Raw genomic sequence first — 12,066 nt, forward strand, 5'->3', positions numbered from 1 at the left:
AAAGCTAAGAGGGTTAGTTAATTCTTTTCTTTTGTTTCTTTTGCTACTTTAACATATTTTTTTAATTTTGCTCTTTGTTCACATGATTTCCCCAGGCTGGAGAAGAGTCATTGATTTTTATATTATTTGTAAAAATGATTTTGTGCTTCCCACTTGTGTAATTGTTTTTTTGAGCAAGAACATATAATTTGGATGTGTATTGTATTTTGCTGTATTCTTTTTGGTGAATTGTTTTTTCTTTTAATTTTCTGAAACACCTTTTGCGGAAACTAAAATTAGCCTATCTATTCCCAAGTAGCTTGAGTGTTGAACTTCTTATGACCCTCTTTTCCAAACCCACATTCACACGAGATATCATGGACCTGATGTATTGAATAATTAAATACTTTTGTTCTCAGCCAAAAAGCTTGGACAAAAAACTTGTTGCTGTGTAATTTAATATAGTTTTTTTTGTTGAGGTTGTAATTTTCATTAATGCAACAAAAACCTCTGCCTAGCTGGTCCCTCTAGACTTTAATGCATGGTTCCCAACCCTTGGGAATCCACTTGGGCATTGTCTCTCTTGATGCATTATTAATATTTATAATTATTTATATAAATGTACACTTCATATTTACTACTTCCTACATGCAGTTTCTTTGAACTCATTGTAACTTTGCATATATATATATATATACGCCATGACCAATAATATCATGTATAAAGCAGAAGCTGTTCTTAAATCTCTTAATGAGATATGTTGCTCGTATATATTCTCTTAATTTCTTTGTGTTGCACATACATATATATATATATGGTGTATGGAAATTACTAGGAAAGTAGCTAGGAACGTTGAATTCATTGACAAAGGGTCCTTTTTTTCCATGTAAGAATTAATTGACCAAAGTTCAATTCAAAATTATATATAAATAGGTGGAACTAGAGAGTTGGGCATATCATCAAGAGACACCCTACAATCATAACACTACTTATCCGGCTGACCTAGAAGCTGCCCTTCAAATAGTTTTTTTACCTTTGATACTATGGTGATTTCCTTCAACTAGTTTCGTGATAACCCATTACACACTTTCAAACAATTAATAATCTACCAAGAATTTCCTCATATCCTTATTAATGTGTACAATTCCATGTAACTCAACCAGATGGATAAGGCTTGGATGCATATTGAAGATAGATTGCGTTCCAACGAATACGCAAATGGTGTTAAACAATTCATAGATATGGCCAAGGCCCATGCACCTGGTAGAGAATGCATCAAGTGTTCATGTAGGAGATGCCGAAATCGAACTTTCCATCCTATTACTTGTTCATCGTAGGTATTGATACATCTTATACAGAATGGATATTCCATGGCGAGGAGAAAACTTTGCCAGACGCCACATTTTTTAACAAAGAAGGTGATGATGCCTATAACTACAATGACTACATTGATGATGCAGACAAGATGTTAGATGACATCCGTGTGGGGTCCTTTATGGATAATTCTGGTAGAACAGAATATAACTCAGACGCAGGGTCTTCACAACACACCTCAAATACTCCAATACACCTTAATTTCAACGAGTTGCTAGACGATGCAAGAAAGCCACTTTATCCAACCTACACAGAGTTCTCAAAGCTATCATTCATAGTCAAGTTGCTTCACATAAAGACAGTTGGTGGTTGGACTGTGAAGTCATTTGATATGGTTATAAAGCTTTTGCAAGCAACATTTCCTGAGGCTCAGTTCCCTGCCTCATATAACGAGGCTCGCTGCTTACAACGTGGTTTGGGCTTTAGTTACACAAAGATATATATATGCCCAAATGATTGTGCCTTGTTTTGGAAGGATCATGCTGATAAAGATGAGTGCCTTAAATGTAATGCATCTAGGTGGGCCTCAAGCACAACTAACCAACAGAGGATACCCCAAAAAGTCCTCCACTATTTTCCTTTGAAGCCACAGTTGCAAAGGCTATTTATGTCAAAGAAGACTGCCCAAGCCATGAGATGTCATGTAGAAGAGCGTCTTGATGATCCCAACTTCATGAGATATCCAGTTGATTCTAGGGTATGGAAAGACTTCGATAACAAATATGATTGGTTTGCCCAAGATCCTCGTAATGTCAGACTTGGTCGAGCAAGTGATGGGTTCAACCCATTCAATAACATGAGCAAACCAGACAGCATTTGGCCAGTGCTACTTGTGCCTTACAACTTGCCCCCTTGGTCATGCATGAAAGATCCATACTTGATGATGTCGTTGTTAATCCTTGGACCAAAAGCACCGGGAAATGATATTGACGTGTTCCTGCGTCTCCTAATAGATGAGTTGACAGAACTATGGGAAGAGGGAATTCGTACATATGATGCATACAAACAAGAATCGTTTCATTTGAGGGCAGCGTTGCTCTGGACCATCAATGATTTTCTTGCATATGCAAATCTTTCAGGCTAGAGCATAAAGGGTAAGATGGCATGCCTTACATGTAACTTAGAAACAGACTCACTATGGCTTGTGCATGGCCGAAAACATTGTTATATAGGTCATCGTCGGTGGTTGGTGCCAGATCACAATTGGAGAAAGAAAAAAAAATTTTTTTAATGGTAAGGAGGAACATAGTCTCCAACCTAAAATGAAAGCGGGACAAGCTTTAATGGAGCAATTACATGAGGTCTCAAACGTGCAGTTTGGTAAATCAACAAAGAAGAGGAAACGTATACCCAATGAGCTTAATTGGACAAAAAATTGTATCTTCTTTGAGCTTTCTTACTGGTTAGATTTGGGATTGCGACATAACTTGGACGTCATGCATATTGAAAAAAATATTTGTGATTCAATCCTGAAAACCTTGATGAATATTGAAGGCAAAAGTAAGGGCACCGCCAATGCGCGTAGGGATTTGGAAGATCTTGGGCTAAAAAAAGAATTACATTTACAGCATGATGGTAATCATACTTCTATGAGTCTTGCATGTTACATGTTAAATGTAACTGAGCGAAGGCGTTTTTGTGCACGTTTGTCAAAAGTCAAATTTTCAGATGGTTTTGCCTCAAATATTGCCCGGTGTGTCAACATTACTAAAGGAAAAATCATGGGGATGAAGAGCCATGATTGTCATAGCTTTATGCAATATTTGTTGCCAATTGTTATTGGTGGGTACCTACGACCCGATATTATGGGAGCTTTAATAGAGTTTTGCTCCTTTTTCAAAGAATTATGTTCACGAACACTAGACATGACAGTGTTGGAACGGCTTCAAGCTAATATCCCCATCATTCTTTGCAAATTAGAAATGATATTCCCACCTACATTTTTCGATATCATGGTGCATCTTGCCATTCATCTGCCAAATGAGGCATTGCTATCAGGACCTGTTCAGTACAGGTGGATGTACCTTTCGAGAGGTATCTAGGTAAGTTCAAGCGATATGTCTGTAACAAAGTCCGTCCAGAAGACTCAATTGCTGAGGCATGTGTTCATGTCGAGTACCTGACATTTTGCTCTATGTACCTTAATGATATTGAGACTAGATATAACCAAGAGGAACGGAACGTTGACTTGGTTGGGCAAACATCTCAAGTGCCAAGTTTATCTGTTTTCTCCCAAAAGGTATGCCCGTTAGGGGCAGCAAGAATGATAAAATTACCCGATGTACTTTTGGCCAAGGCCGAGTGGTACGTCCTTAATAGTTGCGCAGAGATTGAGGACTATATAGAGTAAGTGCACCCTCTATATCCAATTCAGCATTTTATTTTGTTTTATTGTAAGTGGATAACTTATTAACGCATTTAGTTTTTGTAGTGATCACTATAACAAAATGAAAGAAGAGGACCCCAGTAACATCGAGCGTAGGCACCAAAGTCAATTCCCAACGTGGTTCAGAACACGCGTAAGATTTCTCTTATTCACTTATAAACATATCCCTTTATAGGACCTTCGAATTTCTTCCTTAATGTTCTCCTTTGTCAAATATCCATGTTAGATTGCCGAGTTGCATGCGAGGACTCCCCCTGAGGTGACCGATGACATATATGCATTAGCATGCAGTCCAGATCCACTAGTTGCATCATATGCTAGCTGTATAATGAATGGAATTCGATTTCACACGAAGGATCTCGAAGGGCGTCGCCGCACCCAAAACAGTGGGGTTGTTGTTCATGCCAACCATGAAGGATTGCCAATTGACTTCTACGGTGTGTTGCAGGACATCATAGAATTACGCTATATGGGTTGTGATAAGTGTTTTTTGTTTAAATGTGATTGGTGGGACATTGGCGACACGAGAAGGGGAATACACATTGGGGATCACTTTACGAGTGTCAATACCTCTAGGCAATGGTATAAAGATGAGCCTTTCGCTCTAGCATTCCAAGCGTTGCAAGTGTTTTACATAAAAGACCCGACTTTGGGGGGAAGTTGGCACGCAGTACACAAGATAACAAATAGGAATGTTTACAATATTCGCCACAAGACCTCGGACTTGCATGAAGTTGATGATGAATCCGACGTTCTTGAAATAGAAGACAAGAGTGACACTGATGTTAGGAACTATGGTAATGTTAATGAAACCAACCCAGGCATGCTCAATCCATTGACCCGAGTAAATGAAGACCACTTGCCCGTTGATCCATCAACGTTGTCACCAGAGCAATTGGCTGAAGAAAGTGACGATGAGGCCTTCACTGATGATGAAAACATTCACGACGCTTTTTGGATGGAGAACATAGATGAGGGGGATAGCGATGGTACTGAATAAAAACCTCATTTTCATTATTATAGAGATTGTTTCTGATGGTTTATCTTATCCTATTTTAATGATAATGGTTTCTCTAATTATATATAATTTTAATCACTTCTACATAGCTATTTCGGTTATTAAATGTTGTGCCCGACTTTCGATTCCACCATACATGCAAATAGATTCATGAGGATTTCATATATGTATGTTTTTTATTATTCTATTTTACTACTATTAATTCACTATTAAGAGGGTATATATTTACTTTTGGATTTATATTGCTGACTGACTTCCTTTAAATTTCATCTGTTTGCAGACAGCACGTGACCTTACTCATTGGGAGGTCATCTCCACACTTCAAGAAAGCGTGTGTGAAGGCATTATTTCGATATAACGTGGCCATAGTCTGTATGCTTTCTTTACTTTGACTTGCAATGCTGAAAATTGGTTCTCAACTACAACTATTCCTTTTGATATTCAGAATGTTTCCAAGATACGAAAGCCTTGCATTTTAGAAACCGAACGAGCTTTACTAAATTTAAATTATTAAAGACTCCAACCATCACATTCTTTTAACAATTAATATTTTTTACACGAGTAAAAGGGGAGCAGCCCAATACACATGATTTATACAACTACATATCAGTCACTACAACCTATCATCCAGTTCACATAAGACCACCTAAATTCAAGTAATGAATTTATGAAGGTACAGATGATAGTGCTGGTACTTGGGAAAAACTGAATACGATACAACAAAAAAATGGACTAATGACGCAATTTTATAATACTGATAAGGGAAAACAGATGTGTACAATTGTTCACAGTTTTAGCTGAATGTTAGTTTGCTTGAACCCTAGTCATGAATGGCAGTTAAATACAACATTTATCTACAAACTGACCACATGGAGCAGTCCATACAAGTAGTTTATTCACTCATTAACAAATTGAAAGCACCAGGAAAATTACCAAATTTAGTCACTATTCAAATTGTGATTTTTATAATATTGTGCTTGAACCTAAAATATACATGGTCGAATCAGACACGTCAATTTTCTTTTTTAAGATATTGGTGTGGATTTTTAGGCTGTCCATCAAATTCTTACATGACTCCAATGTAGACAATTCTCAATATTATGCTTCACTCTAAAGAATTAGTTGTCACATCTAGCTCAAAGAAATAGAATATCTCCTAAAAATATTCACCATTTTGGTACATAGAAACAATTGTTGGGTTGGAGGACAGTTGCTTAACGTTAATTAGAAATCCACACCATTGTAAATGCACGCGTGGTGGTAAGGTAAATTTCATACTGTCCTTACCACCATTTTTCAGACCCAATGTCTGCACAGTTATGAAACCTGAGTATAAATTAATGGATACCACATGTATGGCACATGGTTTGAGGAAGCATTTAAAATACACATGATATGCTGGAACTTACCGCTTAAAATGGGATGGGTATCTCGATGATGGGATATTTAATTGTGAGTATAGGTATGTATTTGCTTTCTAGGTGCAAACAGAGGTGGCCAATGTGTATGTCACCCATGAACAGATAGGGGAAATACTATATATACTAATGGCCATATATAAACAGTTTGTTGCCAACAAAACGAATTCTCACATATATGCTCCAAATTTTAATCTTTAACTTGAAAAATAAAGAGTGACACTGAAGTTTAAACTTTCCATACACAATTTGTACTTTGTGGGGAATTGATGTCAGCCATGTAATACCATTTTTATTGCTGCATTGAGCAATAATGATGACCTAAACATTTCTGTAAGTAAGAGAGCTGCAGCCACTTAATGGAAATATAAAATGTCTAACTCCGTTTCTATAGTATCAAAGCAAAGACACATTCATGGATGAGGCTTTTGATATGGAAAGTTTTATATATGGAAAGTTGAAGTATTACAGCAATGGTGATACACTTTTCATATTTTATGTGATGCATGGAAGGTTTGATGCCTATGCTATTTAGGAATAAGTTTACAGTTTGTTCTAAGACAATGGTGGAATGTTATTTACCAACTTTGTCAAAGCAAAAGCCAAGTATAAGGCGGATTTGGAATATAAAATTCTGGAAATGTACATGCTTAGATCAAATAGAGAATTGGAAGTGTGTATTCTTTGCATGAAAATTGAAATTTTGAGTAGATGGTTTTTTTTGTCAAGTATTTTGCACTCATAATTGTGTAAAAGGGCATGAACGGGACATGTTAAAAGGAAGGCATAAACCAATACAGGTAAGAGGCCATCAACGACGACATTCGAATCAGACTCCACAAAAAAATCTCTCACTCCAAGCGAATGACACTATCGTAACCCATCAAGTTAAGCATAACAACTCTACAATTGTGTTCGTTGCTTGGCTATAAAATTGAGAAAATCCTGCCAAGACTCTTCCCTATGCATCCTGAATAATTCCTTATCCACCACCCGACATCCTGGGATTACCACAAGATCCACCATCTACATTGAGTTGTACGCATCTCACATCCAGCACCATCCATTTAATCAATATCGGCACTGTTACACAAATTGGAACAATGGGTTTATAATATTTCCTTCATACACTATAACAAATAGTTTGACTCCAAGTTATTTAGAACTGCTACAACATGCAACAAGTGAATATCAAAGTGACTTTCACCAATTAGATAGTACTTCTCCAATCATATTGAGTATTTTCCATGCGATATGAACATCAAAAAGGCCATAGAGCCTAGGTAATCAAAATTGGAAGAACCCCTCAAATCCATATATGTTTGGGATACAAATCTCATTCACTGGTAATCTTTTTGCTAGAATAGGAAGACTATTTATATAATCTACCTTGAGAAAAAATTATAAATGTTTTTCGTAGACTAATGTAGCTTGTGTTTATGAATTTAATAAAAATCTAGTGGATGCATTGAGTATAAAATACTAGCATTTTATACTTTACACACTAACATATCAACAAAATTCTTTTATTGTAACTGTGGCACGATTAAAAAGCTAATGTAGGGAATGAGTAAAAAGCTTCCCCATTAATGATGATAATGAGATATTTTAACACGTTAGAATTAAAATAGTATCCAAAACAGGCTGGCCAAATCTGTTGCTAATGGGTCCCACTTTATTTTATTCACTTTCCCAATACTTCCGAACAGTTTGGACACAAAGATACATGTTGGGCAAAGAACACCAATTTATATGAACGTGCATGTTATAGGAATGTTAAATTATTTTTTAATTGCATGTTGCTTTCTATCATATATTAACATGTGTACCAAATAATGCCAGTTGTCTACATTTATGTATTTATCAAATTAAAGTAGTTCTTGTGATAATATGTTAATATAAAATTCACAGTTGGTCCAGCCCTTAACAAGACCTCTGATGCCCGATGTGCATCATAGAAAATCTGAGATATGACCACATGCATGCTGAGGCATACGCAGGAAAGTAATATTTGGAAAAGGCGGGATTTTAAAGCCTGGAGAGTGGGTGAACTGGCGCCAGTCTATGACCTTGGAAGTGACAAAAGTTGTACATCAGTATTTTGTGGGTTCTAAAGGCCAGTTCATGTCAAGTGCTCTAGGTTTCAGAAGGCTGAGTGATTAAGCAAGGAGATTTAGAATCCAGGGTTTTGAATCTGCAGACCAAACTCCAAGTACGCACTCCACAGTTTCTGATAATACTGAAGTATCACCACACTTTTTCACCTATTTGGCTGAAGAACTAACCAACAAAGACAAGAAAAGGTACATTTTTTGGTAACCCTACAATCATATTCTTGCCTTCACGGAGCAAAGACACTCTCTTCTTGGTTTTTCTGTGTGATATACTGACTTAGAAAAAATCTAGAAATTTTCCAGAGGCATATACTTTGCTAAATTTTTGAATGTTGACTCTAAAGACTGTCAAAGTTCATAAATGGTAAGAACTTTGACAGATATTGAGGTATGAAAATTGATAATGGGGTTTGCATATAAGGATTAATTAGAAGAAAATAGTACGAAAAATTTGCAGAAAGTTGTCATTGTTAACATAGAAGTACCTTCTATGTACTTCAACCATGTTGCTAAGTGTATGTGAACCCAGGGAGCAGCATCATACCCGCTGGATGGTGTGTTGCAAACATCTCATTTTTACTTTATGTTTTTTTTCTCAAAGTGGAGGGCAATCAGATTAGATATTTATGTTTTCACATCATTTAAATGTGATAAGTTATCTGATTTTAACAAGAGAACAGATTGTGATAACACCACACTTTTAAATTCACTTCCTTTGATGAAGAAGCCAGAATGTTATGGATATTGTGATTATACAATGTGGTGATTGGGTTGAACATAAGTTGAAGTAAGAGTGGTCACTGGATTTGCATGTGATAAGTGTGTATTAATTGGTGACTAGTGAACAATAGGTATATTTATGCCACCTGCAGTTTGGAGATGGTATGTCATTAGCAATTATTCAGAATGGATGACATATGGTGTGTTACGGCCTTGGAAAATTTGTAAAAAGGTTGTTGTTTTCGTGAAAACGTGACTTTATGTTGGATTTTCAATATGTTTTGTAACCTGAGGAAGCCATGTATATTTTCAGGCACATTCACACAGTGATGTTAACTTACTCAATGATGTTGGTGGGAAATTATGAGTACATAGTAATTATGAAAAAGCTAACACAACTTGGACTAGTGTTGATAACTAGTCATATGTGGTTATGTTATGGGTTCCATGTTGATTGAATTCAATGTAATTACAGGAAATACAACAATGGTGATTAGAGGCAAAAGAGGCCAAGGTCTTCGACACAGACATCCACTAATTGTATCAACCCCTATTGACGAAGTTCCAGAATTGGTGCCTCCGACAAGGAGCTTAAGCGATGAGGAGGATCCCATAGTTGATGCCTCCACTGAAGCAGTCCCGGAGGTGGGTGTAAAAGAGTCCAATCACGATGTACAACATGACGGCAATGAGGGGGATAACATCACAGGCTTGACAGGTAAAGGTTATGATGTTCACCGCATGTATCTTTACTAGTTTTACTGTTTATAATCCTTAGCCATGATTATATGACATTAACAAGTTTATTAATGTCGTTAATACAGTTCCACCTATTAAAAAACGAGGCCGAGGGCCTGCGAAGGGTACATCATTTGAAAGGTTGAAAAAGTTTGGTAAGATCCCTTTAAACATAAAGGATGGGCATAGGGATCCATCATGTGAAAATGCCGCTATATTCAGTAGTCGAGTGAGCTGGATTATAAGAGTACGTGTTGAAATGCGGCATGCTAGTTGGAGTGTGGTAGACGACAAGGAGAAGCACGAACTCATCAATCGTGTTAGAGTAGGGGTTTAATATATATGCCTAGTCACTTTTATTTATGATTATGCATGTGATTTTTTTTTTGTGACAACTTGTACAATGCTTTGCAGGGTGATTTTATCTTGGATTGGTCAAAAGACAATCATCAAGAGGTTGTAGTAAACGCACTCGCTGATAAGCACAATGCGTACCATTATGAACTACACAAGCACAACCTTAAATATGCATCGCATAAGGAGGCACTAGCTGGTCAGAGATCGTCGGTGGAGCCACATGTTTGGGAGTGGCTATGTGATAGGTGGGCCAGTGGGACATTCAAGGTAAGTATGAATAGTGTTATATCCATGTTGGGAAAACTGAGTATTGTTTTATTTTTCCTCTTATGGGTGTCATCTATATATATTGTGTTTTGTTAAGGCATTGAGCACCGGTGTGTAAGTGCATAACAATAAATATCTGGAATTCTTTCAGGAGCAGTCTCGTAGAAACACAAATAATAGGAAAAAATAGAAGGTCAAACATACTGATGGAAGGAAATCTTTTGTCAGGATTATGGAAGAGAGGGTAAGATATGTAGTGTTTAAAGTGAGTATTCTGTATTTTCTACCCATACAATGCTTTTGAACCTTAATTAACATAAATTGTAAATGAAGGGTGAGGAGGCACCGAATATGATTGCATTTTACAAAGAAACACACTGGTCTAAGGAGAAGGGGAAATTCATCAATGCAGCAAGTGAACACAATTATGTGAGTTAGCTAATACAAAATTGGATGATTTCAAATTATTTACTTCAACTATGCATGGCTGACCTGCATGCAATGATGTTTTTCTTTATGAAATTTCAGAATCTGATGGTAGAGAGGTTGAATGAGAAAGACACTGAAGAGGCTCAGGATACTGATGTTGCTGCTAATGTTTTCAAAGAGGTCTGAGGGTATAAATCTGGCTATGCACAAGGGCAGGGCCACTCAGTCATTCCTGAGCCCTCCCCTTTTATGCAAGAAAATAAGGCATTTAAACGATTGGCCGAGGAGAATGTATGAAACAAGACTTTTGTAGACATTTACAAGACTCAACTAGAGACACTTTTGGGTGATATGGCTTATCTGCGCAAACAGTTTTTTGAGCATGAAAAAAAACTAAACATGATAAACTCACAGTTGGAGTCAAATAGGGAGTCTCAAGAAGAGGCTCCAAGAGATGCTTAGGCATCTCTCATATGGTTTAGATTTTTTGAGTGTTGGAGATTTTTGTGTTTTTTGTTCCCCCAATGGAAATGGAAGTTAGTTAAATGCCAATGGTTAAAATGTATATTGTGGGCAGGTTGGGGTGTTTTGATATAAAGGGTGGGAGGTGGTTATATTAGTGGGCTTTTGTTTTGGCCATCGTAACCTGGTTTCTTCATGGAAGTAGGTTTTAGCAAATGTTTGGTGATGGTATGCATCAGGTAATGGTTTTCATCAACAATATCAGTGAGTATCTTCTCATATACAATGTTGATTATGGTTTGTAGGACTCTATATATTCTTTACGTGAGTGGGATGGGTTGACAATGATCAAGTTTTGTTTTTTTATTTAGGGATATTGCTGCATGCTTGTAGGTAGCTGCATAGTCTGAATGCTTCTAGCAGTGCACAGTTCTGTTAGTATATGACAACTATCCCATCACAGTCTCCATGAGCTTGACAGTTCACAAAGAGAAGTGAAAAATATAACTGGATAGGAGCTCCAGATCCAGTACTGATGGTATATGCTTAATTTTTCTGTTCTTGTTTATTAGTACCCACATTCACATAGTGAATGATGTTAGCATATGGAAATTGGGATAGACCACATGCTTGTTTAAAATAGATTGGACTGAGGTATTGACTGGTGTATTGAAAGAATAAGTAATTCTTAATTAATAGGTGGTTTTGATGTTGGTGGAAGATAAGAGTCAGTTTTTGTAGTAAAAATACTTGACGTGGTTCCCTTTTTAACATGGTGTGTATAGTATGTCAATTTTACATCTT

The 12,066-nt window shown here is 36.8% G+C and overlaps 2 protein-coding genes and 1 long non-coding RNA gene across 3 annotated transcripts; all 3 read left to right on the forward strand.

Moving 5' to 3' along the window:
* The first annotated feature begins 1,273 nt into the window (after positions 1–1,273).
* On the forward strand, positions 1,274–2,437 carry LOC121249241. The gene has a single exon (XM_041147956.1). The coding sequence runs from the start codon at positions 1,274–1,276 to the stop codon at positions 2,435–2,437; it is 1,164 nt and encodes a 387-aa protein (XP_041003890.1).
* Positions 2,438–2,615: 178 nt separating this feature from the next.
* LOC121249242 lies at positions 2,616–4,739 on the forward strand. Its single transcript, XM_041147957.1, has 3 exons — positions 2,616–3,367; positions 3,514–3,592; positions 3,966–4,739. The coding sequence occupies exons 1-3, from the start codon at positions 2,616–2,618 to the stop codon at positions 4,737–4,739; spliced, it is 1,605 nt and encodes a 534-aa protein (XP_041003891.1).
* Positions 4,740–8,420: 3,681 nt separating this feature from the next.
* On the forward strand, positions 8,421–11,061 carry LOC121250690. Its single transcript, XR_005937835.1, has 4 exons — positions 8,421–8,478; positions 10,523–10,615; positions 10,705–10,800; positions 10,900–11,061. It is a non-coding gene; the product is annotated as an uncharacterized LOC121250690 (long non-coding RNA).
* The last annotated feature ends 1,005 nt before the right edge of the window (positions 11,062–12,066 follow it).

This window comes from Juglans microcarpa x Juglans regia, chromosome 2D (genome assembly GCF_004785595.1).
Source record: "Juglans microcarpa x Juglans regia isolate MS1-56 chromosome 2D, Jm3101_v1.0, whole genome shotgun sequence".
NCBI classification, from domain to species: Eukaryota; Viridiplantae; Streptophyta; class Magnoliopsida; order Fagales; family Juglandaceae; genus Juglans; species Juglans microcarpa x Juglans regia.

Excerpts from the sequence above, each read along its gene's own strand:
- LOC121249241 (XM_041147956.1), top strand. The coding sequence starts at position 1,274 with ATGCCGAAATCGAACTTTCCATCCTATTACTTGTTCATCGTAGGTATT.
- LOC121249242 (XM_041147957.1), top strand. The coding sequence starts at position 2,616 with ATGAAAGCGGGACAAGCTTTAATGGAGCAATTACATGAGGTCTCAAAC. Across the intron at positions 3,368-3,513 it reads TCAGGACCTGTTCAGTACAG|ATATAACCAAGAGGAACGGA; the intron begins GTGGATGTACCT and ends TATTGAGACTAG. Across the intron at positions 3,593-3,965 it reads TATCTGTTTTCTCCCAAAAG|ATTGCCGAGTTGCATGCGAG; the intron begins GTATGCCCGTTA and ends TATCCATGTTAG.